The 26,645-nt window shown below is 36.8% G+C and overlaps 2 protein-coding genes across 2 annotated transcripts in view; both read left to right on the forward strand.

Moving 5' to 3' along the window:
• Positions 1-9,387, forward strand: part of LOC107728165 (serine/threonine-protein kinase D2-like) — a 42,815-nt gene extending 33,428 nt beyond the window's left edge. Inside the window, exons 9-18 of the mRNA XM_016538258.1 lie at positions 973-1,050; positions 2,046-2,358; positions 2,728-2,780; positions 2,903-2,975; positions 3,440-3,546; positions 3,782-3,943; positions 5,203-5,301; positions 5,462-5,729; positions 6,023-6,108; positions 7,343-9,387. Of these exons, the coding sequence (XP_016393744.1) occupies positions 973-1,050; positions 2,046-2,358; positions 2,728-2,780; positions 2,903-2,975; positions 3,440-3,546; positions 3,782-3,943; positions 5,203-5,301; positions 5,462-5,729; positions 6,023-6,108; positions 7,343-7,567 (1,464 nt within the window). The 3' untranslated portion in view covers positions 7,568-9,387. The remainder of the gene's footprint in view (positions 1-972; positions 1,051-2,045; positions 2,359-2,727; positions 2,781-2,902; positions 2,976-3,439; positions 3,547-3,781; positions 3,944-5,202; positions 5,302-5,461; positions 5,730-6,022; positions 6,109-7,342) is intronic.
• A 2,560-nt stretch (positions 9,388-11,947) lies between these two features.
• On the forward strand, positions 11,948-22,847 carry LOC107728157 (G-protein coupled receptor 4-like). The gene is made up of 2 exons (XM_016538248.1): positions 11,948-12,130; positions 21,627-22,847. The coding sequence occupies exon 2, from the start codon at positions 21,630-21,632 to the stop codon at positions 22,632-22,634; it is 1,005 nt and encodes a 334-aa protein (XP_016393734.1). The 5' UTR covers positions 11,948-12,130; positions 21,627-21,629; the 3' UTR covers positions 22,635-22,847.
• The last annotated feature ends 3,798 nt before the right edge of the window (positions 22,848-26,645 follow it).

The following is a 26,645-nucleotide window of genomic DNA, read 5'->3' on the forward strand; positions in this document are numbered from 1 at the left end:
ATTTTGTTCCGCAGTCGTTTTCCTCTTTTGTTTTTTATCCGCCATCTCTATGTTTCTGTCGCTCGGCTCGGTTAATGTGAGCACTAAACGCTCTCTCCTCCACATCATGAGTAGACACGCCCCTTACTGCTGATTGGCTACAAGTTTGTTTTGGTACTCGGCCCGACTCCGTTTTCTAAAGCGTTTTTGAAAAAATGCATACCCCACCTTTAATTATGCATTTATTGATTTATTTAAATATTTATATATTTATTTAATGGTTTAATTTTCAGTAATTTGGCCCTCCATAATAGTCCTGCATAGTAATATAGTGCGCTAGTCGTATGGACCATTCATTCATTCATTCATTCATTCAACAAAACAAAAAAAAAATAATTCATTTAGTTGAGTCTTCTACAGGTTTTGAACTATAGAAAGATGAGTAAATGAAGACATTTTTGCATGAACTATTCCTTTAACAAAGCCAGAGTATTCTGTCTAGTCTATACACTATCCTTGCCTCACTTCCAAACACCCTATTGATATTTCTGTATTTGTGTTCTGAATCAATCTGCACACTTGCACTATAATATTAGCAAATCTTCAGCTTTTAAATCACAGGCTATTCTGAGCGTCCCCTGCAGGAGTGGATATTGATTTGTAGGAATGAATAGCAGTAAATGTCACTCATATTGCTTCTAGACAAGTATTTTCACAAAGAATCGGGAAAAATTGGTTGAGGCTTTTTCTCAACATAGATATATTGACCTGTTCTCGGCCTCCTGTAAAACGTCTGCATTTCTGTGTAGCATTTTACTCCTCTTTAGCCTTTTCTTTCTAACTTTCCTCCTGGTTTTTCTCTTGCGTCCTCCTCTTCTCTTCAGCTCTGTTTACCCTTCGCTTTCTTCCTCCTGTCTGCTGGGGTGAAGCTGACCCCAGCACCAACTCCTTGTTGACTTATGACCTCTGACCTGTCACCCCACCCTCCAACAGAGGAAGAAACACTACTGGCGCCTGGACTGCAAATGCATCATCCTGTTTCAAAACGACACCACCAACAAATACTACAAGGTAGAATCTCCCTTTCTTTTATTGTTTAATGACTGTTTATTATGGAAGCCCATTTCCGCCATGGGATGAAAAAAAATAGTAATTGCGATTTTTTATCTCACAATTCTGACTCTTATTCTGACAATTCTGAGTTTATATCTCACAATTCTTACTTTTTTCTTGCAATCCTGAGGAAAAAATAAATAAAAATCAGAATTGAGAGATATAAACAGAAACAAAAACAGAATTGCGAGTATGTGAACTCACTGTAATGATAATGCAAATTCTCAGTTTATATCTTGCAATTCAGAGAAAAAGTCATAATTGTAAGATATACAAGTAAATTCAGAATTGTTACATATAAACTCAGAATTGTGAAATATAAAAAAAGTCTAAAATTACTTTTTACATTATTTATTACATGGCGGGAAAAAATAATTGTGAGATGTAAACTTGGAATTTAAAGAACAAAAAATAAAAAATGTTATATCTCACAGTTCTAAGCTTATATCTTGCAATTGTCTCTATTTTTCATAATTGCAAGAAAAAAAAAACAGAATTGTGAGATAAAAAGTCACACTTTTTTATTTAATTTAATTATTATTTGTATTATTTTTTTCATTTAATTAATATTCAATTATTATTATTATTATTATTTTTCTATCCCATTGTGGAAAAAAGCTTCCATAGTTTATAGACATTGTTAGATAAATTGCACATGAAAAAGGAGTTAATGTGTGTGTGGAAATGCCACATTATATTATGCATTATGCGTTCACAGTGACAGATGAAGCACGAATATTCTGGGTTCATGAAATAATGCATTATGAATGGTTTACACAAGCTATTTGGCCATTAGGGTGACTTCACATGTAGAATGACCTGGTTTGATGTGTCATTTCAGTTAATTATCTCTACTCACATTGGCGTTAACCCCCATCCTGCTTTGAAATTAACCTCTGCGCATATTGTCTGCATGATTGAGGGTCTAATGTGCCCCTTGTCTCCCTCCGCAGGAGATCCCGCTCTCAGAAATCCTGCAGGTCCGTCCGGCGGGTGATTTCTCTCTCGTCCCTCCCGGCACAAGCCCCCATTGCTTTGAGATCATGACGGGTACCATGATCTACTTTGTTGGTGAGGACCCCAACACCACCCCGTCCCCATCATCCAGTGTGTCTGGTCTGCCCATCTCAGCCAGCCCCAGTAGTGTTGCACCAAACAGCGGGGTGGGGCGAGAGTTCGCCAAAGGATGGGAGACTGTTATACGTCAAGCACTCATGCCAGTCATCTTCCAAGACAACCCTCCAGCAGAAGGTCACACTCCTCACCGTAAGTGAGCTTAATTCTGGAAGAAAGGTGTGATGCTGCATACATAATCAGTATAGGGATAATGTCACTGTTAAGAAACCTAAACAAATCACTTGATTATGTGGATAATTTATAGTTTATAGTTAATTTAGAGACTTGATAAAAATGTATTACACCTTTTCAAAAAGTCATTAAAAAGACATTAAAAAAAGAGTTTCATATCAACATGAAGACAAAAGTTGCAGTTTTACCTTTTTTTTTGCATTGAAACTTTGATTTTTTAAATTTAATATTATCATCCTTATTTGTCATTGACCCTCATACAGTACAAGTATAACACTGATATTATAAAGTGAAGCTAATGTGGCTATTGTTCTGATTGATTTTCAGGGCAGGCATCAGTCAACATCTCAGTGTCTAACAGTCAGATTCAGGAGAACGTGGTGAGTAAACTTGACCTTTAAAGGTGCAATATATCACATAGTGTGATGATGATGACAAATATGATCATGATAACGATTAAGATAAAAATAAATGATGATGATGATGATGATGTACCCAACAGGACATTGGAATGGTGTACCAGATCTTTGCTGATGAGGTTCTGGGCTCTGGACAATTTGGTGTGGTATATGGAGGTATGTCTGTGACTGAAAACTAGATTTTTACCATTTCTAAACATAGGGTGTTGCTATGTGGTTGCCAAAAGAGCAGATGCACCCTTTAGACCTTATTATATTCTAGACTGAAGTCCAATTCAGGACAAGTTACACTCTTAAAAATAAAAATTCCTATTGGCATTGATGGTTCCATGAAGGTTCTTTATAGTGGAAAATGTTTTTTTTTTTAAAATTAGATTATTAAAATGTTCTTCACACTAAGAAAAATAATGTTTCTTTCAAGAACTGTTCTTTGGGGAACCAAAAATGGCATCACCGCAAAAATTCACTTTTTGGAACCTTCATTTTTAAGAGTGAACACACCAAAGATGGATTTCTTATATCTCTTGTCCTAAATATATGCAATAGCAAGCACCACTAATGATATGCAAGAATGGATATTTACAAAAGATCACACATTATCATTTCCTCAACCCGCACAGGAAAACACAGGAAAACTGGCCGGGATGTAGCCGTGAAGGTGATCGACAAGCTTCGGTTCCCCACCAAGCAGGAGAGCCAGCTGAGGAATGAAGTAGCCATATTGCAGGTGACCAGCAGGGGGCGATAGAGAAGCAATTATTCAGCACACGTAGAACTGTGTGGCTAATGAGTGCCGTTGTATTGACTGCATGATAATGATCACATATAACACAATTATAAACCTGCTGTGTGCCTCCTGATTGTGAGAACACCTGACCTAACATAAGTTCATGCATGCAAATAAGCAACAACGTGACTCACTCAACCGCATCTCTTTAACTTGTCCTTTCAACCTCCCCCAGAGCCTGCGACATTTGGGTATAGTGAATCTCGAGTGCATGTTTGAGACGCCTGAGAAGGTGTTTGTGGTGATGGAGAAACTTCACGGTGACATGCTCGAAATGATACTGTCAAGTGAGAAAGGACGACTTCCTGAGAGACTCACCAAGTTCCTCATCACGCAGGTCAGCGCTACGTTTAGAGCTTAAAACATGCTTCTTAGAGGTTAAGGGCAGTTCATACCAAGGACATAGAGTTTTCATAATCATTCTAAAGGCCTGTTTACACCAATAAAGATAACTATAACGGGAACAGTTTTCTCATCTGCTGCTTTAAATGCTCTTTCAAGTCTGTTGGATTCTGATTGGCTGTTGAAGTTTTTATCATTTACCATCTGGAAAAAAAAATCACTCTGAAAGTGATTCTCAGAATATTGTTACTCTGTGGACTTCACTGTTTTCATAGAATTCAAACCTGTTAATATGTGCTAATAATGAAAAGAACAGCATGAGTCATATGAATTCATGTGTGAATAATGACCACCTTAACTATACATGTTAGTACATGCCTGTTAGCAAATATATTAATTAACATTTTGTGGTAATTATTGTCCTTGATTAGTGCATGCCTTAACTCATTATTAGTTCACATTAAAGTAATATTTAATTCAGGTATTAGTACATGATTATTCATATACTCTCATTTATCATTTTATGTTGCAGATAACTATAACGATAACTATACTGGTGTCATGTTTATTATTAGCACATAAATGCACAAGCTCTTTAAAATCAGGTGGGTACTGATTGGCTGTCAATGTTTTTATATCGTTCACTCGCTGGAAAAAGTTCTGTAAGCGATTCCAACAATACCGTTATTGTTCCTTTGTGTCATTATCGTTATAGCTGTGGTGTTCATTATTTTCATAAAATTAAAGCCTGTTCATACTACAGTAGGTACGATCACTACGAAGTTAACTATAGCTATTCATTTTCATAATCATTCTAAAGGCCTGTTTGCACTCAGAATGATAACTATTATGATAACCATATAAGCACCCTGTTTTTTTTTTAAAGCGTGCACTGCAGTTTTGTCACTTACCGCTTTAAATGCACAAGCTCTTTAATGCTAGGTAGATTCTGATTGGCTGTCAAAGTTTTTATCATATAGTTATCGTGCTTGGTGTAAACGGGCCTTTAAATGTGCAGTAAGTGATTTCTGAGAAACGCTTGATAGCTCCACCCTCAAATTGCTATGCAAAACATGCTATGCAACACAGGCACCTCTACCATCATGGGTGGACACGCCCCTTACTGGTGATTGGCTGCAAGTGTGTTTTGGTGCTCGGCCTGGTCCACTTCAAACAGCGTTTCTCAGAAATCCCTTGCTACACCTTTAAAGGCATTATGTTGAACCAATATCTTCTCTTTCACGCCCTCTCTAGATTTTGGCTGCTCTGAGGCACCTTCACTTCAAAAACATAGTGCACTGTGACCTCAAGCCTGAGAACGTGCTATTAGCATCAGCGGATCCTTTCCCACAGGTCAGAGAATTCAATGCAATGCAATTTTAATACGTCCTAGAGGCATGTGAAACAAACTAGCACTTTTTTTTTTTTTTGTTATTAGTGCAAGGTTGTCCTTCTCCTTTTTACGTTTTGTTGACTCTTAACACTTCTTCCCACCCACACGGCATATTCATAGGTGAAACTTTGTGACTTTGGTTTTGCTCGCATCATCGGAGAGAAGTCTTTCCGCCGTTCGGTTGTTGGCACGCCAGCTTATTTGGCCCCCGAGGTCCTGCTGAACCAGGGTTACAATCGCTCTCTGGACATGTGGTCTGTAGGTGTGATCATGTATGTCAGTCTGAGTGGAACTTTCCCCTTCAACGAGGATGAAGATATCAATGATCAGATCCACAATGCCGCCTTCATGTACCCACCCAACCCATGGAAACAGATCTCTCCTGAAGGTACAAACACAGTAAAATTACACCGAATTAAATACAAGTTCATAATGTACAATAACATGTCAGATCAAATTGAGAATAGAAGTATATGAAAAGTTAAAAGAGCTGAATAGAGAACACTTTGCGTGGCTCTTCCTGGAAATTTACTTTATAACAACAAAAAGAAATCCGATGCATTAAAAGCAGGCTGATCGTTGAGTAGTTCCATCCGCCTTCGATTTTCTGTCTGCTGCTGTAAATCATTTAGCTTCAATCAATGCAGATTTTGTTTGTGTGATCTCTCCATTTCTCCATAGCTATCGACCTCATCAATAACCTGCTCCAAGTGAAGATGAGAAAACGCTACAGTGTGGACAAGAGTCTCAGCCATACCTATCTACAGGTAATGCTAATATCAGGCGCATGCTTTTAATGCTTCTTTCAATTAATAGGACGCCACATATGGTTTTCTAAGAACACACACACACACACACACACACACACACATATATAAAACATATTGTTTTTGTTTGTTTTTTGAAAATTGTCCCAAAAAAAAAATCCATCAGTGAAAATAAATAAATAATAAAAAAGAGAAAATGTTGTTTTAGGAGATCACATTAAAATAAGTCATTTTACTATGCATCATTGTATCCTGAAAACTGTATCATGGTTTCCACAAAATATATTAAGTAGCACAACTGTTTTCAACATTAATAATACTAATAATACTAATAATAAATGTTTCTGGAGCACCAAAACAACTGAAGACTGAACACTTTGCATCAAATGAATAACTTGCATTTGAAAATATATATCACAATAGAAAACAGTTATTTTAGATTGTAACAATATTTTACAAAATTGCTGTTTTTACTGCATCAAATAAATGCAGCCTTGGTGAGCATAAGAGTTTTCTTTAAAAAACATGACAAAATCTTACAGACCCCCAAACTTTTGAATGGTGATGCATGTGCTTTATATGAGGTTTGCATCTGTAAATAAAAAAAATTATAAATATAAGTAATAATTTTATATTTAATTATATGGAAATAAATAAAGAAAAACATGAACATTAATCAAATATCGTAGTTTAAAGCTACTGATAAAATAAAAGATTGAGTAATAGGGTTGAACGTAGCAGATTACAGATTTGGCTTTATTTTATGCCATCACGCCGTAGAGGATAGTTAATGATGTAAAATGTAATATTACATACATTATATTATTTATTAAAATACTGTTAAAAATATAATTTCTGAATTAAATTAGAGACAGAAGTAAGAAGGATAATCTAGACAAGGATAAGGCTGTTTTATTCACATGAAAAAAATTGGAAATAGGTCTGCAATTACATTAAAAGCTCCACATGAAAGATGGAAAAATGACAAATTTGTAAAACAACCCGAAATGACAAAATCTAAGTATGAATTTGCAGTAAAAGAGAGTTTTATGTTTGAGAAGCAAATTACATTAAGGACAAATAAGCTTCTTAAGTAAAGTGCTTTTAGACACCGCAAACAAAATGAATCATCATTAGCTGTGGCGTCCTTCTGTCTTTATCATCTCCTTATTGCGCTCTCTCTCTCTCTCTCTCTCTCTCTCTCTCCCTCCACCACCCCCGTCTGCTCTTTCAGGATTACCAGGCTTGGTTGGACCTCCGAGAGTTGGAGTCAAAGCTTGGGGAGCGTTACATAACCCACGAGAGCGATGACAGCCGCTGGCAGCAGTACGCCCGTGACCACACGCTGCCCTACCCTCCTCACCTGGTGCCCCCGCCACCTGCGTCCGACGACGACGAGCAGGAGGGTGCGGAGGACGCCGACATGCAGGGGCTGACAGAGCGTGTTAGCATCCTTTGAAGAAGAAACCGAGGAGCAGGGCGAGAGGAATGAAGAGTACATGCCCGAACTATAGCAATTTTCAGTGCACCTCGAGCGTAGGATGGAGGTAGTCACCTTTCGGGTGTCTTTGGCAGGCCATCTGAACTCTGGAATGCAGATATTAAGGCTGAGAAAGAACTGTTTTGGATCCCATCCGAGACCTTTACATAGACACAAAGTCAGACTGTTCATCATAGGCATGTGCAAAACAAATTTTTTTTTTTTCGAAATTGACAAGTCTGTTTTAACTAAGCGCTAATTTAATTTGGCTGGTTTTGGGTTCGCCTCACCTAACTAGATGACTTTTTGAAGATGCGGTCACATTTAGCCATATTCTGCGTATTTTCGCAGGCAAAATCCAGTCTGTTCAATGGAAATCCACACAATCATGAATTTTATGTGAGGACGAAAGATTTCCCCATGCAGATTTTGCAACTGGTTGAAATTGGTCACACACATTTGCCGCATTTACCAACTGAAAGCTACTTGGTTTGAAAGTGAATTCTGTGTGAATGGAGCTTCATTCATCGCTAAACTATTGACAATAGACAGTAGAAGTTTTTTGCCTGCAAAAGTTTGCTAATGTGACCGTACCTCACCAAAATGGAAAAGAGCCGACCGAAAGATCTCAAGACATGGTTTTAAAATTTGGACTATTTAAACAGCATTTAAAAAACTTGTTGCAGGACATTTAAAAAACGGTGCAAGATGTGACACAATGGCCAGAGACGTTCTTCTGAATGTGTCTTTCCTGACTGTGGTGCTTTGAAGGTGATGAATAAAAGGCGCAAAATGTTTTAATGTTCAAAACTGTCTAAAGGTGTGGACACATTTACCGGTGCTTCTCGAAACTTTGTGGCCAAAGTCCAGTCATTTCAATATGAACCTGTGCAATCGGGAGTTTCGTGCGAAAAATTTCCCCAAGCAGATTGCACTCACATTCAAATTGGTCATGCATATTTGCCGCATTGACCAACAGAAAGCTGAAAGTGACTTTTGTGTGAACGGTGCTTCTTGCATGAACAATTTTTTGCCCACAAAATGTCACCCAGATTTTGCCATTGTGATCTATACTGCTAAAGCGCAGCATGCGTTTAATATGCAAATTAAAGTACTGGACTAATCGTTAATCGAAAAAAGTTAGTCAATCCCACTAACTGACTAATCGACCATCATGACCCGGGATGGGTTTCGTTGATCACAACAGATTGATGTCAAGACGATAATCCCCAGGTCACAAGAAATGTATCAGTCATTATACAATATGCAGAGGAAAAGACATATCTATTACGCTGGGTTATTTTCTTTTTTGTGGTCTGTGGTGATGTCACCTTTAGTTTCATATCCACTTTTTCATATTACTGAGAATCTTTTTGAAAAATAACCTGGAAGAAGGCCCACATTCTGGTGTTTTCCAGTATCGTCATCGGTTTGCCCTGCAGGTGCAGGTGACTTAACCTCTGAGAATGGAGGTTATCTTATGAGGACTGATAAGCGGACTGCCCTTTCGGCCTTATCACCTTGTGCACAAAGACTACCTAGACTGTTCTCAGATCAGCTGCTGTTAGCAACCCGCTAGTTCAGCTGATCTTTGTACTAGCTGTACTGGATGTGTATTACTCCTAACTGACCCTAGACCTGAGCATTAGGCTGCATGTCACTGAGAATTAGGTTTGCTTGAAACTTATTGCTATGAAGGACTATTTTGTACACATGTAACCTTAGATATTATGATGTAGTTTGTGGAAGTTAATGTCGGAGCATTTCCAGCAGGTATAATAAACATGGTGATGCATAAATCTGTTGAAATGAATCTTATTGAGTCATGAGGTTTGAGTTAAGTTTATCCAGAGAGAATGACAGAATGAAAAACATTAAAATACATGGAGAACTTGTTGCAGGTGCAGTAAGGCTTAAGCTTTACTGACAGCATCTGTGGGCACAGAAAATCATTTCAGCTTAAAAATAAGCAAACATTTTGAGTTCGAGTCAAAGAAAATCCGAAAAAAAAAGGATCTCTGTTTCCATAAAAATATTAAATCAGCATATTAGACTGATTTCTGAAAGATCGTGTGACACTGAAGACTGGAGTCATCAAAGCCATCAAAGGAATGAAATAAATTTTAAACTGAAGATAATAGAAAACAAATTATAATAATACTCCAAAATAATATTCTTACTGTTTTTTTTTTCCTTTTCTAATCAAATAAAGCCTTACCGATCACAAACTTAGACATTTCGGTAACACTTTGATTTAGGGACCAATTCTCACTATTAATTAGTTTATTATTAGCATGGCTGTTTATTAGTACTTATAAAGCACATATTAGTGCCTTATTCTGCATGACCATATTCTAGATCCCAACTACCTTACTAACTATTAATACGCAGCAAATTAGTAGTTTTGAGGCAACATTTTAGTCAATAGTTAATTGATAGTGAGAATTGGTCCCCAAACTAAAGTTTTAACCGATGTTTCTAATCACTCTTTGATGTGCTGAATGAAACATTACAGGACTGTAATCTGGACACATTTGCAAATACACTTACCAAATTAACATATATGATTTAATCGAGTAATTACCTTTTTGCTGGTCCAGTGCCTTGCTCTATAGAAATGAAGTGAATTATTGTAAACACATTTTTTTTTTTGGTTTGTTTTTATAAACTGAGGGACCAATCACAACTATTTCATGTGATAATAGACAACATGCCATAGATACTGCTGATAGAGTTTCACATTCATTGAACTCATAACTGCTTTAAGTTTAAACTCAAACAAATATTTCCTGATTTAAACTGTGAATGGAACATTATATTGTTTCAGATCTGCAAAAAAAAATCATTGTTTCTGCTAAGTTAAAAATGTTAGGAAATGGAAAGTATCATATTTGCCCTGACAGTTTTAGGGGAAGGCCACATGTATAAATCAAGAAACCGCTGTGTAGTTCAGAAATCAGTCAGTTAGTAACATAAATGAAAATGCAAACCAGCAGAAACAAGAAATAAAACTAATGAAGCCCAAGAACAGCAACAGACAACCACAAAACAGTGTGTACAGCATTTAATTATTTAACATTATGTTTTAGATATGAGTCTCATTCCTTCCCTTTATAGACTCCATTATAGTCAATAATGTATGAAATTCATTGAAAGGTCAAAACACCTTTTTATCAAATATAGGTGAACTGCTTTACATTTCCTCATGGAATGTACTTTTCAATTAAGAGAATATTAGGTTTATATAGGTTTAACCGAATTTCCCAGAAGTCTCAGACTTTAAAGGGGTCATATGATGCTGCTAAAAAGAACATTATTTTGATCCACAGCGCAAAGTCGTTGTATTTCCTCAGCAACCAGCACGGATCAACTCCAGGCATGACGAAGCAGATATCGTCCTCTTTTGGAAGGCCAAACAAAGTAGTTTAGCTTTCACAACGAAACATACAGCACCTTCACGACATGGCGGCGGCAACAGTTACGCCCTCTTTCTTTGCGTGAACATTTGGGCGGCGTTATGCAAATCTTCCCACATAGTGACATAGATATGTGGGGGCGTGTTAGAACGAGGCGTTTTAGGTAGGCGTGGCTGACTCTTAACTTTTATAAAGAATATCTCTGGATTTGAGACTTTAGTCTTTGCAACTTTACAGATCTTCTTTATGCACCAAGAGCTTGTAACACTCCAAAGAGAAAGGAAAAATTGAAATCGCACCATATGACCCCTTTAAAAGAACGTTTCAGACAGAGAAAAAGTAGGTGGATTGGCATTAGAAAACATTTTGTTCTAGAAGCATGGTTTGGTCAAAAACATTTTTTTTGATTCAGCTTTGATTCTTCTGTTTAATCAGGTTTTTACTGACAGTGGCGTCATAAAGCGGCAAAATGACAGAGTGCTCTTAATGCAAATTATGATTTTATTCCATTACTGCCATTAAGGCGGGCGCAGAGAACAGGTTTTAAAATGAGCCTGTAGTTTCTGTTTTCATGAACAGGAAGTTGTGGCATTATGTTAGACGTCTGAGGCAGACTGTACCATCATTGTAAGTTTGTCATCTTCTGTTGTTCACCCTGTGTCTGGAAAAAGGAAGTTTGTCATGTTCTGTCGTTAACCGTTTATCTGGAAAAAACTCACTGTGGTTTCTTCTAACTCTATCACATGCAGCTCTAAGAAAAAAACCCTAGCCTAACATTTTCCTGTAGACATGTGCAAGACACATTTGATCTCTCCTCCCCTTTATCTCTCTCAATTCATCTCCTCTCCATCCACTCAGCCCGAAGTGCATCGGCCGAACCTGCTCTTAAAGGATCACTTTTGATCATCTCTGGCCAGGAAGTCATTATTAAAGTGCATGACACCCTCTTCGCGACTGGGAAACTCAGCTGTGTCACTTTTCTCAGAGGTCACACGAGACGAGTTGGACTTGAGGCGGTTCTGGGACTGAGGTTGTAAAGTTACACTGCTGGGATTGGGTGGACACCCTTCTCTGGTTGGAGCTGGTGGAGAACATTTTAATCATAATCCGTCGTGTTGATTTCCAGGTGAGATTCTCTTATTTTTTGGACTGGTTTTGTTACAAGAACTATTAGAATAATGGTGAACGAGTGTGTGTTTGTAAATAAGATAAAATCAGAGGGTGGACATGCTTGTTTGTTTCATGTGCTATAGATACTACTATAGAACACTACTAATGCAGTCCTCAGACATTTGATCCTAATAATTTACAACACTGGAATGTGTATTCAGGGCATCCGATAAAACGGCTGCCACTTGTAGTATAATAAGGAGTTTTGAAAGTACATTTTTGTAACATTTTAAATATTTTATCAGACAAATAGTGTGTTTTGAAGTCAATAAGTTGCATTGTGCCAAATCAAGCTAAAGTAATACATTTGGGAGATAATTATACCTTCAAAAAGGTAACAGTTGACAATTAATTTGATATTATATTATGACCAGTGTTGGGAGTAACGCATTACAAAAGTAATAATATTACAGTAGTATATTACTTTTTGCTGTAACGCAGTAATATAACGCATTACTAATCAAATTTGGGTAATATTATTACTCGTTACAATCTCAGTAACGCAAGTTACAACAACATATTTTAACTCAAAATTAAGTGGTGAATTTACCAACACCGCAAAACAGCACCAGAGAAAAAAATCCCGCGGGTAAAATAGTTTGTCTATTTCCTGATGCTGGAATTAAATGGTTGAGATGACTGCAGAGACGGATTCTACATTTGTGAGATGGACACACTCCTGTTATCTTCAGTTCATCAGAGAAAAGGATAAGAATGCATAGTCAGGTGCAATATGTGCGACAGAGACAGTAATATTGTAATGTAACTAATTACTTTCAAAAGACAGTAACTAGTAATATATAATGTATTACATTTTGGAAGTAACTTGCCCAACACTGATTATGACATTGTTAAACTATGAGGTGCGTCTTAGAATTTATTGAATTTATCAACTGACAGTCATATAGCATGCAGAAAAAGATGGGACTTTCTCTTGTCTTTGAAGAGTTATTTTCTTGAAATGATGGTGCAATTATGATGGTTTTAAGAATTAGTCATTAATGGAGTAAACAGGGACATATTGTGGTAACAGCATTGGCATACAGCCTGGAGATATAATTTGAAGTCTTTTTTAATGTGTTGTATGTCAAAACTATTATATAATACTACTATATAATAATACAAAATAAAAATAAAAATGAAATAAAATATAACAACTATATTTGTTGCCATCATATATTTAGAATGAATAAAGACAAAAGTGCATGCAGAAAGAGGATTAAATTAAACTAAACTTAAAAAAGAAAAAAGAAAAATTTGTGTTTATTAATCTATTAGTCTATATTACATAGTAAAGCTGGCATTCATTTATTTTTTCACACATTACCGTAAATGAGGGACACAAATGGCATCTATTTTGTAAAATATCCCATTTGATTCTGGAGTGCACAGTTCCCTCATCCCCCAAAAGGATTTTAAATATGTGAAGTGCTTAACTTGGTACAAAAGGTGCAGACTAGTCTGATTTTTATGTGTAATCAACAATCTCCTCATTGCGTGACCCGAGAGCTTTTATAGTCATATGTCTCTGTGCTGACTTGACAGAAGTTATAACATTGACATGAAAATGATGCAAGGTAAAAACACTGTTAGTTCTGCTATGCACTTATGTGATTTTCCTGCAGTCTGTGTATGCAGTTGCCTCAGGATGGGAGTTGGTTAGGGAGCGATTATATCATTCAGAGGGGCTGACAGGAGGTCTTCTTTCCAGACCACTAGCCTGTGTCTCAACAGCTCTCAGGGGTGCTCATTAAACCTTTAATTACAACAGCAAAACAAGAATAAAGCACTGTAAACACATTATGTAAGCTAAGGGAAAGGAAACGGAAAGGAAATCTCCATTAAAGTAGATGTGTTTATCAGTACTGTACAACAACTGCTGACTGAAGAATCCCATGTTGTCCCTTACTTCCTTTCTGGATGAAAGCTTAAAAATAACCTACTCAGATTTTTAATAATACTATCACTAAAACAGTTGTTGGACCAACCCTAACACTGAAAAAATCAGTGTAATATGCACGCTCTCGTGGCCTTTCGCTTTATTGGGCCCTGGATGTGCAATTTAATAGTAAAAATATGTTTTGAAAACAACAGCAGCTGTTCTTTTAAAGGAACATCAAATGCTAACTGATTTCAAATGGTTTTCAGCAGCTGTATACTAGTGCTTGTGAAAAAAAAGTACGGTAACACTTTATTTCGATAGTCCACTTTAGACATTCTATTAACAGTAAGTAACTTTGCAACTACATGTCAACTAGCAGTTAGTAGAGTATTAGTAGACTGTCTGCTTAATATCTTCTAACACTTTCTTTGTCAACATTCTACTAACCCTAAACCTACCCTAACAGTCTACTCTGAGAGTTAGTAGACACGTAGATGCAGATTAATGAGAATTAGTTGACATGTAGTTGACATGTAGTTACAAAGTTACTTATAGTTAGTAGAATGTCTAAAGTGGACTATCGAAATAAAGTGTAACCAGAAGTACTTAATTGTATTAAATGTGCACTTGTAGTACTTCAAATATTAAAAGTAAATAAATAAAAAAAAAACTTTTCTTGCAGATAATTTAATATTAATAAAAAAGGACACTTAACTGTACATAAAGATATTACACTTTAATTTTTAACATGCTTAAGTACACTTTGCAATATTGTCAAATTAAAGGTTTTAAAGAATATTTTAAATCATTATTTAAAAAAATCTTTTGTTGTTCTTTAAAGAAATACACTTATTTTGATGTGTTGACTTACATACTAAAGCACATGTGCTTTGATTACAATTTTAAAGTATGCTATTTGAAATTACATTTAAGTTTAATATATTGTAATACAATTGTATATTTGTAATTGCAATTAAATAATATATTTAAACATGCAATTAAGTGTCTGAAAACATTACATTATGTTTTTTTATATATATACTTTTAAAAGTATGCTAAAGTGCACTTGTTTTTCACAAGGAAGAGAGTAGAAACACAATAAAATCTTGTGATTCATTGCTCACTTGATACGTTTTGGGATTTTCACGTCAAACATTCTGAACTTGGAAGATTTTTTACTAAAGTACCTGTTTTTTTCCTTTATGGTACAGCCACTTTTGTGGTTTGTATCATGTGGTTTTGGTTTAAATGTATTTCTTGGCCTCTGTTCAATTTGTAATTGTGAGTGGCAACATTCATGTGCAAAATACGAAAACATCATTATACAGTATTTGACATTTAAAATCATCAGAGATATATGGCATAAGTTGGCATAGGTTTAAAAGTGAATATTACATTTAAACAACAGTAAAAAAAAATGCGCAGTTTCTATTTGGTGATGCATGATCTATATTTCAACCACAACCTGTTACAAGCTCTAAAGGCACACCACATTGAACTTATATCACTTACTTGGTGACGTAAATTAAACATGAAGAAAAAAATAAACATTTGCAGCAAAAGCAGCTCGACATATTTCAAAATGACAGTATCATTTGCATAGACTACATAGCATATTAATAAAAAAGGACACTTAACTGTACATAAAGATACAGTTTAAGATACTGTATAAAGCTATACAGCCACTTTTGTGGTTTGTATCATGTGGTTTTGGTTTAAATGTATTTCTTGGCCTCTGTTCAATTTGTAATTGTGAGTGGCAACATTCATGTGCAAAATCCGAAAACATCATTATACAGTATTTGACATTTAAAATCATCAGAGATATATGGCATAAGTTGGCATAGGTTTAAAAGTGAATATTACATTTAAACAACAGTAAAAAAAAATGCGCAGTTTCTATTTGGTGATGCATGATCTATATTTCAACCACAACCTGTTACAAGCTCTAAAGGGCACACCACATTGAACTTATATCACTTACTTGGTGACGTAAATTAAACATGAAGAAAAAAATAAACATTTGCAGCAAAAGCAGCTCGACATATTTCAAAATGACAGTATCATTTGCATAGACTACATAGCAAGTGAATCAAAGAATCTTCATCATTGCTTATCCAGAAAACTGTCAGGGGGAGGCTGTGTGTGATGCAGTTTTCAAATTTTAATGTATTGTATGGGGCACTGTTGTGTATTGGCTGGTTCAATCTAATTCTACATCTCAAAGTCGTCTTTGAAGCTTCAAGAGTGTGTGCTCAGGTTACCCAGCTATTGATTTTTCCTCTGTTTTGCACGGGTAGGGTGAATTGTGCACATTGCTTAAAAACGGTCGCTCCGACTTGAATTGAATTTAAGTGTGACGTACTGCTGGTAGGCCAATCACTATAGCAGCTAATGCTGTTAGTATGTCTGTATTTGATATTGTGAACAGATTAAGAAGGCCATTAAGATCTCAAAGTCACTTACATGAAGCAGATGTCTGTGAATACATTGAATTAAAAAAAAAGTAATTTGACACTTAAATGTTTTACGTGTCTCTGTTTGCAGCCACATGTAGTGCACTCTGTACTTGCACACAATATAATATTAATGAAATATAAGGCCACTTAAAAGGATAGTCTACACAAAATGTCATCATTTACTTACTCTCAAGTTGTTCCAAACCTGTATGAGTTTTTTTTTTTTTTTTTTTGAACACAAAATAGCATATTTTGAAGAATGTTGTTAACCAAACAATTGCCAGTAACCATTGACTTCCAAAGAATGGGAAAAAAAATAAAATAAAATAAATATTATGGAAGTCAATGGCTACCAGCAAATGTTTGGTTTCCAGCAATCTTCAAAATATCTTCTTTTGTGTTCAAAAGAAGAAAGAAACTCATACAGGTTTGGAACAACTTTTTATTTTGGGTGTACTTGAAGAGAGGATGTTTTTTATGTCTGAAAACCTTACATCGTTTTTTTTTTTTTTTTATTGAAATTATTTGGAAATTACATTACTGCACATACCAGAACAGGCCGCTGAGAACAGAGGGGTTTCCCCAGGCATAACCACCTATGATGCAACAGTGTCATGAGTGGTTCTTTGTTTCCTGCTCCAAGTCAAATAAGCCCACCAGCTCAGGGCCCTCCCCTCGGACAGCATACCAAATACACATAACTCTATTCATTATATGTAAGTGTGAACTGGTGAAACCATATGTTTGAACGGGAGTCTGACTCATTTCTGTTAATGAGTTGTTTCAAACAGTTCAACTTCAAAGAACTAGTGCATTTATGCTTCTGTCATATGATTTATGAAAACTGATGATATAATTTTGGTTACACTTTATTCTGATTTACATACTAACTAAAACTAAACTTCAACTACGTCAACTGACTCTCATTAGAGTATTAGTAAGCGGTTTGGTTAGGGTTAGGTTTAAGGTTAGGGTTAGTAAAATAAGCTGACATGTAACTGCAAAGTTGCTTATAGTTAGTAGAATGTCTAAAGTGGACTATTAAAATAAAGTATTACGATAACATTAGTTACAACAGACAGCAATATACTTCTTGTTTTGCATGTCTTTAAAATCACATTTGTATGCATGTTGATAAAATGGCTATTCAGGTTTTTAACTTTAAATTAACATTTCTGATGTTAATTTGGATGTACGGCTATTGATTTGTTACTAATTGTTCAGACTCATTTTGTGTACTGGTTCATCCAATTCATTAAACAGATCTGACTCAGAAGAGTGATTCCTTTACAGATTAGACATTGCAAGCCACATAATTTGAGGATTCATTCATGTCTGTAGCAGAAACGGATCATGATGAATTATGCATCAAAATGTTATATTTAAGATTAGGGGTATACAGTCCCCAGGTATGAGCAAAACTAATAGTGATGCTTCTCTTAGAAGCAAGAACATGATATTTGCAGTGAAAGTTTAGATATAAGGCTTTTTGGTGTATGAATAAAGGTCCTGAAAAGAGGTGAAACTCAGGTCTTTCTTTGACTGTGGTTGGGCTTCTTTGCTTTTCTCACAGGTCTTGCACTGAAGAGCAAGAATTGAGGAACTCTAAAGGCTTCATGTGTTGACTGGCAGCTGTGTAAGATGGCAACAGTGTCTTGAATTGAATTCGGGCAAAGACTTGCAGCAAGTGAAAAGACTTTCCAAAGGTTAAAAACAGGTTGAGCAATAGCATTGATGATGAACTCAAGGGAATATTGGGGAAATGCAGGTAGTGATGAGGGAGCTGCAGTGTCTAGCTGTGAAATGAACTGAGGAGCACAGACGTGAACCTTATCACCATTTTTTTTTTCCCCTTTTGGAAATTGTAAAATGCTATAGCATCAGAGCTTTCAAAGAGTAAGGCTTGTCACTCGAGTACACGGAGAAAAAAAATGCATGGCATATGTGCGGCATATGAAAAGATGTAAAGGCTCTGCCTATGAATATCGATGATCTCCAAGATGTGTGTGGGCAAAAGTTGTTGGAAACCTTTCAAAAAAAAAAAAAAAACAGAGTCAAGGCTTAAATCCATTATAAACTCAGTCCAGGCACATTTTACAAAACGTTTCTTTCCCTGTCGACTCAAAAACACGTTTGCTCAACCATGAAATTAAGTTTAACACCAAGTGTGACATTTTGCCTTTAATATCAAAAACATATTATAAAATATATAGCAAAGGAAAGAATCTTGGAGAGTTAAGATTACCTTCATCCTTCTGAGCTGATGTATCTTGGCAATATCTGTGCATTATTTAAGTATTTACATACATGCATATATGAAACCTTTTCTAGAGTATTTTTAATTTTCATAATTATTTTTATTTATTTATTTTTTCATGTTTAATTCTCCATCGTAATCATGGCACATGAAGCCAGTAGTACTGGCGATGACATTTTGCTGCCCGTTTAGTTTTAAATTAATTACCAGGCTTCCTTCAAGCTGTTATTTTCTGATAAGAATGACTTTTCAACCTTCTGTGAACCTTGATTTGTAAGGGTGCGTGGTGTATGAGGAGGTGTATAAAATGTTGATTTTGTATATAAATTAAGCAACATATGTGTCTGGTAATTTATATATTTTGAGTGAAAGCCATTTCATTTTCATTCTTCCTGCAATGGGTTTTATTTGATGTGCAGGTGTTGTTAATCTGAGATGCTTTCATTAGGCGCGTTTCCATTACAGATTTGCGCAAAACTTTGGCGATGTTTTATAAATGTCGATAAAAAAGTATTGCGAAATGACGGCATTTCCATTAACCAATGTTATGAGACTTAAACGTAACCTTTTGCCTCTCCCGATAAGTCATGGCAACGGATTTTGGTGGGATTTTGGCTATATTTATTCAAAGGAGGCTTATGCGTGTATCTTTACAGAAGCAGCAAAGAGAGACGCTTCAGAAACGTGCGTGGCATGGCTGGAATAAACCATAGTCTGTATAAAAACATAAACACAAGCATTGAGTGGCCGTAATCAGCTTCAGTGACCGTATCAGAGCCACACTGCACCGCAGACGTGTGCAGTGTAAATTGTCTAAGCATTAATGGTAGGGAAAGCCCCTTTATACTGGAGCGCGGCCACTTATGAAGTGTTTCTTGGAGGTTATAGTACATTGAAGAATGATCATATGACTTTTTACATACGCCATGTGACCTGTAAATGCGAAAAAGCCGTTTCCATTGCAGTTTTGCGAATTATTCCTTTTTCGCATTGCCTGAAAAACCACCTCATGCGAGCGTAAAAACTTTTTTGCGATATATGGGCATTTTTGCGAAATTGACGCGTTTCCATTAGGCGTTTTATCAATTCGCAATTTCAATTTGACCAATTTGATGCTCATCTTAACCATTGGTTAACCATTACACCTTGACTTAAGAAGTAAAAGGTTTTGCACATCACGTATGTTGTTCTGTTCTCATTGAAACCACAAACATTCTGCAACTTGCAGCGACCAGAAGTTTGTTGTTTTCAATTGGAGTTGCCATTTCCAAGAACATTTTTGGTTATGTGCCTAATGCGCAATATACATTCTGAGTAGTTAATCAGTACATTGTCTGAGCCACACTTTCAAAAGATTGCTATTTCTGTCATTGCAATTATAATTAACACGTGAAATCGTTCCAGATTACATGTAGAAAGGATTTTTAAAACACTGTATTGTGCATCATGACAACATCTGCATCAACAAAAATCAACAGCAAAGATGTCTAGCCAACTGTTAACCTCATAATACCTATGAGTGCTCACATTTTGAAGCATAAAGGTCAGTGGTTACAATAATAGTAAAAGTAAATTATGCATAATTACATGCAATGACCCCAAACCAAACCCTAACTTGGTAGCACTTTATTTTACAATCCTGCCCCGCATGTACATAAAGGGTACTATGTACTTGTTATAATAATTACAATAACTTCACATGTGCTGAAAATAATTGATCTATCATGCAAACTGACAACAGCTGTATGCTTGACTATGACATATCATTGCAAAGGTAAACTAGTAAAAATGCTATTACAAATATCAATAATTACATTTTAACTAGTGAAAACTGAATTGTTGATATCAAAATTTTGTATCCTAGGAATGATTAAAAGTCAAAACAGCTTGCTTAGACTAGAGCTTTAATAATGCTTATGAAACGTGGTACTACATCATTATAGTGTTCTTGTTACACAAGTTGAATGTACTTACAATAATAGTAAAAGTAAATTATGCATAATTACATGCAATGACCCCAAACCAAACCCTAACTTGGTAGCACTTTATTTTACAATCCTGCCCCGCATGTACATAAAGGGTACTATGTACTTGTTATAATAATTACAATAACTGTGTAATTACTAGGTACTAACCCTGAACCTACCCCTACCCCTAAACCTAACCCTAACCCATGCAGTTACCCAGGACTTTCTTAGGTAAGTACACTGTAAGTACAGATGAGCACATGTACTGTAAAATAAAGTGTAACCCTTAACCTTTAAACCGTTAACTAGTAAGTACATGTTGTTAATATTGCTCAGTACTTAAACGTACTACTGTATAATTACACTGTAACAAGTACACTGCAGAATAAAGTGTAACCTGAAACTTTACCATGTTTTTACTCAAGCAACATTAAATGCAGCCACTAGGATATTTTGTAATGTCGTAAATTAATGTACTACACAGTCTATTAAGGGAGCCATCCATAGTTATATATGTGGTGGTTACCAAGGTCTGACTAGAAATATTACAGTTAAAATATGGTAAATTATGCAAGAACTGGTACATTTTACATCTATTTACATCAAGGTTGTGCACCATTTTCAGATGAATTAGGATTCAAATCAAATCATATTCAATTGAGTTTGAACTGAGAGTGCAAACATGATGTAGAATTATAATTACATTAAGCTGAATTGAAAATTAATACTTTTTCTGAACTATGTTGTTTTCTGATGCAGATACATATTTTTGCACTTTTATTTATGTTTTGTGACACAATTTTTGAAATTAGTGACATTGCATGCAAAATTAACTAATTGTAACCACTTTGTCATTAATGAAATCTTAAATAACTTTGTACACACAGACTATGATGAACGCAACATCCAACACAAGCAACTCATCATGTGTGATCATGACCCAGCCAGCAGGTCACCTGCTGATGTCCATCTACATCATCGCCTTCATCCTGGGGCTGTTCTTCAACTTGGTCACTATCGGTCCCATAATTCAGCAGATCTGCAGAAGGAACGTTTTGGGGATCTACCTACTCAGTTTGTCCTTCTCAGATCTCCTGTACATCGTCACCATGCCTCTGTGGATATATTATTTCAGCAACAACCACAAATGGAACCTCGGCCTAGGACTCTGTAGCCTGGCTGGTTTCTTTTACTACTCCAACCTGTACATCAGCATCTATCTCCTCTGTTGGATCTCCATCGATCGCTGCCTGGCCATCACCTTCCCGCTGCGAGTTCAAGCCTTCCGCCGCCAGCGCTATGCCTGGATAATCTGCGGGCTGGTCTACATTTTGGTGATGGCCTTGCACTGTTTGGTGCTGTACCTAGACAAGTTAGCGGATCCACTGAATGACAGTGAGCAAACGTGCTACGAGACCTTCCCCATGACGGAACGCATTGCGATGTTCAACCTGATACGGGTCGGCATTGGTTTCCTCTTGCCTCTGGTGGTCATCTCCGTCTGCTACTGGTTGATCCCAACCAAGGTGCAGCAAAGCAGAGGGGTGGACGATCAAGGCAAGCGCAAAGTGAGGCTACTGTCAATGGGGGTCATTGGCATTTTCTCCTTCTGCTTTGCACCGTACCACATCCTCTTGATGGTAAGATCCATCGCCTACTTTTCTGTGGGAGAAAAACAAAGCTGCAACTTTGAACAAGCGATGTATTTACCCTTCACTTGCTCCCTCGCTCTATCTAGCCTGAACAGCGTGGTGGACCCAGTGCTTTATGTTTTGGCCAGTAACGGAGTAAGGGAGGACATGCATTTGTTCTGTAGGAAAAACAAGCAGAGACACGTGGCAGGAAGCCCTCTTGTTGATTCCAAATGGAAGACAAGGGTGACCAACTTGTGTTAAAACCAACCTCAGGTCTTGGAAAATAGACATTCGCCTGATAGCGTACACACTGTTTTTAAACCCATTCAGGAATTTAGCAAATCAGTGACCAGCACAAACTTACCCAAATTGCTTGTGTTGACAGCATGGGCACAATGTTGTGGATGGGTTCATATTTTTAAGTTGTGAAGGGTCCAGCAGACTCCACCACTGTGATCCAGACACCTGAACTTTTTAAAATGCTGAAATGCACTCAACTGTTTGTCCGGATTATGATGTTTTTTTTTTAAATCATTTGTTAAATAACTGGGCAAATTGCTCCAAGTTCTGTGAGTAATATGCATATACTGTATAATAAGCCTAATTTACAATGACTATGACTTGTATTGACAATACTGACACTGCAGCACTTTTTTAGTGCCTTGTTAAACTGCACTGTGGCTATGAATGTGGCTATGCTGTTTTTGTGCCGAAATACTGTATGCAAAAGTAATTGTTTAGTGAATTAGCCACTGTATGACAATGTTTAGTCAAGCCCAGTTCATTTGAGTCCAAGCCAGGAAAGAGACCAGAAAAGGGTAAAATCCGTGTCAAGTATGAGTCCAAGACCATATTTTTATAGTTTTGGTCTTGGTCCTTGAGTCCAAGTCTAAGAACTTATTTTCATGGTTTTGGTTTTTGTCTTGTTCCTCAAGTCCAAGTCCAAGACCATGTTTTCATAGTTTTGGTCTTGTCTTTGAATTTAAGTCTGACACCATGTCTACACTGGACACAAACGTGCAAAGTGAAATGACAAAAGACAACACGACAAATCCCCAACATTAAACTGATGCCTCATTCTATTTATGATGGACACAAAGTACAAATGATTTGTAACGGTTACTTTGTCGTGTCCAGTGTAGACAGCCTCAAGCTGTCACGTCCAGTGTAGACACGGTGTAAGAACATATTTTTATGATTTTGTTCTTGGTCTAAGAGTCCAAGTCAAACATCATATTTTCATGGTTTTGGTTTTGGTCATCGAGTCCAGGTCTAAGAACTCTTGACACAGATTCATGTCCTCTTCTGGTCTCTCTCTTGAATCAAATTCCACCCTCTTCTGAACTTTGTCTTGAATCTCAAATCTGGTCTTGACTACAACACTGATGCAGACTTTTGTACTCAGACCCCAATTTGTCTATTTGTGTCAAATTATTACTTGTATTATAGGAATTATAACTTAATTATACCTTGCTGTTTTATCCGAGATGTCGTATATACCTGTGTCGTTACGAAGATCAAGAGGATGTTTACAAATTACGGATTTGCAGTGTAACAGGACCTGTATCCCTGTCTTTGAAGGACCCTTGAATCACTTGAACTTTCTGTGTGAGAGCCATACTCAGCCCAAGTATTGTTGTTGTGGGATAAAGGCTCGCTTGTTTGTCCTTGTTTAATTCACAGATGACTCCCTGTAATTTACCGTTAAACCAGATTTAGCCGTTAAAGATTTAATCTGGATGTTAAAAACAACTTATTGCAACGTAAGCAATTTCGATGCACAGCTTGTTGCTACTAATTTTTTCCTCATGTAACTTATGTAATTACTGCAAAAGAAAAAGTACATTATGAAATAAAAGAAATACTCTGATTCTGACTGTCATGGCACATTTAGGGAAGTGATTCTTCCATTACAGTTCCTTAAACGGGGGTAAAATGATTAGTGTGGGAACATCTACTATCAATGTATTCATGCTGCTTTCTGAAAACAGAGCGACCCATATGACACCAGCAAGTGTTCTTGAGCGCTGATGAGGAGGAGCGTTTGTGTAGCATCTCTAACCGGTATCGCCCACAATGTACTTTGTACAGCTTTGTTCACCCACCTTCTGCTAGCATGATTGCCTCTATAGATGAGTGGCTCTTGTATGTGCAGTCTTCTGTAAGTCTGTGAGTGAGAATGGCCTTCTGCTCTCCAGTAAAATGCTACAGACCATCTGAATGTGAATGGAGTGATTTTGGAGTGTGAGCGAAGCTATGAATTGCAGCTTTGAGTACCTGATCTGCAGTCTGAATGGTTTAAACGACTGCTCGCTTTCACCTATTTGTAAAACTGCATTTTTTCATCTCAAAAATATATCTAAATTGCGACCTGTGCTCTCAATGTCAAATGCAGAAACACTAATTCATGCGTTCATGACCTCAAAGTTAGATTATTGTAATGCTTTATTGGGTGGTTGTTCTGCATGCTTAATAAACAAACTCCAGCTGGTCCAAAATGCAGCAGCTAGAGTTCTCACTATAACCAGGAAGTATGACCATATTAGCCCGGATCTGTCAACACTGCACTGGCTCCCTATTAAACATCGTATAGATTTTAAAATCCTGCTAATTACTTATAAAACCCTGAATGATTTAGCACCTCAGTACTTGAGCAAGCTCTTATAGTCCTCCACGTCCGCGGCGCTCTCAAAACTCTGGCAATTTGATAATACCTAGAATATCAAAATCAACTGCGGGCGGCAGATCCTCTTCCTATTTAGTGGCCAAACTCTGGAATAATCTTCCTAACACTGTTCGGGAGGCAGACACACTCTGTCAGTTTAAATCTAGATTAAAGACCCATCTCTTTAACCTGGCTTACATATAACACACTTACACATTTCTATTACTGAAATCCGTTAAAGGATTGTTAGGCTGCATTAATTAGGTCAACCGGAACTGGGAACACTTCCAATAACACCCGATGTACTTGCTACATCGTTAGAAGAATGGCATCTACGCTAATATTAGTCTGTTTCTCTCTTATTCCGAGGTCAGATTAAAGACCCATCTCTTTAACCTGGCTTACATATAACACACTTACACATTTCTATTACTGAAATCCGTTAAAGGATTGTTAGGCTGCATTAATTAGGTCAACCGGAACTGGGAACACTTCCAACAACATACAATGTACTTGTTACATCGTAAGAAGAATGGCATCTACGCTGATATTAGTCGGTCTCTTTTTTATTCCGAGGTCACCGTAGCCACCAGATCCAGTCTGTATCCAGATCAGATGGTCACTGCAGTCACCCGGATCCAGTACATATTGGCCCCCCGACTGAACCTGGTTTCTCCCAAGGTTTTTTTCTCAATTATGTCACCGATGGAGTTTCGGTTCCTTGCCGCTGTCGCCTCTGGCTTGCTTAGTTGGGTACACTTAATTTCCAGTGATATCGTCGACTTGATTGCACAGATACTATTTAAACTGAACTGAGCTGGACGATGACATCACTGAATTCAATGATGAACGGCCTTTAACTGAAAATTGAGTGTTTACTATTGTCCTTTTGCATTGACACACTATTTTCCTATGTTGATACTGTAAAGCTGCTTTGACACAGTCTTTATTGTTAAAAGCGCTATATAAATAAAGGTAACTTGACTTGACTTGACCTATGGCACCAGACGCTGTGCCATTCAAGGAAGATGGAAAAGGGATGCCATAATAGTGTTAGAACTTACTTGTTTGTGCTGTCATCTGCATATACAGGCCAGAACATTTCTGCAAGGTTCACTTAAGGAAAGAAAGCTACATTCTTTCATCATAATAACTAATGCAAGCTATTCTGCATTACACAATGAAGCTGCTGCTGAGGTCTCACCGCAAAAGAAAGTTAGGAGGGATTTAGATGAGAACAGAGAACACTGTGCCTGCTCGAAAAATTGATTTGCACCTTCCTGAATGCAGACAACAGATGGAGGTGAGAGAGCATGTTCATGTAGGAGGCACAACCTGGCATTGCGACAAAATGCAGATAATTGATTTGGTGTAAGTACTGAAGGAGTGAATCTCATGAAAACATGTCTGGGTCACGTTTCATCTGAAAAACATGTATGTATATATTATTGTGTAAAAGTTTACAGTATGTATATATATATATATATATATATTTATGTATATATATATATGTATAAAGTGAGTTCATGAACGGTCTCCATGGCTGTGACAGGGCAGGCAGTGAGTTCATGAACGGCCTCCGTGGCCGTGACAAGACAGTCTGTGAG

The sequence above is a fragment of the Sinocyclocheilus rhinocerous genome, unplaced genomic scaffold (assembly GCF_001515625.1).
Source record: "Sinocyclocheilus rhinocerous isolate Xijiao unplaced genomic scaffold, SAMN03320098_v1.1 scaffold2834, whole genome shotgun sequence".
Lineage (NCBI taxonomy): Eukaryota > Metazoa > Chordata > Actinopteri > Cypriniformes > Cyprinidae > Sinocyclocheilus > Sinocyclocheilus rhinocerous.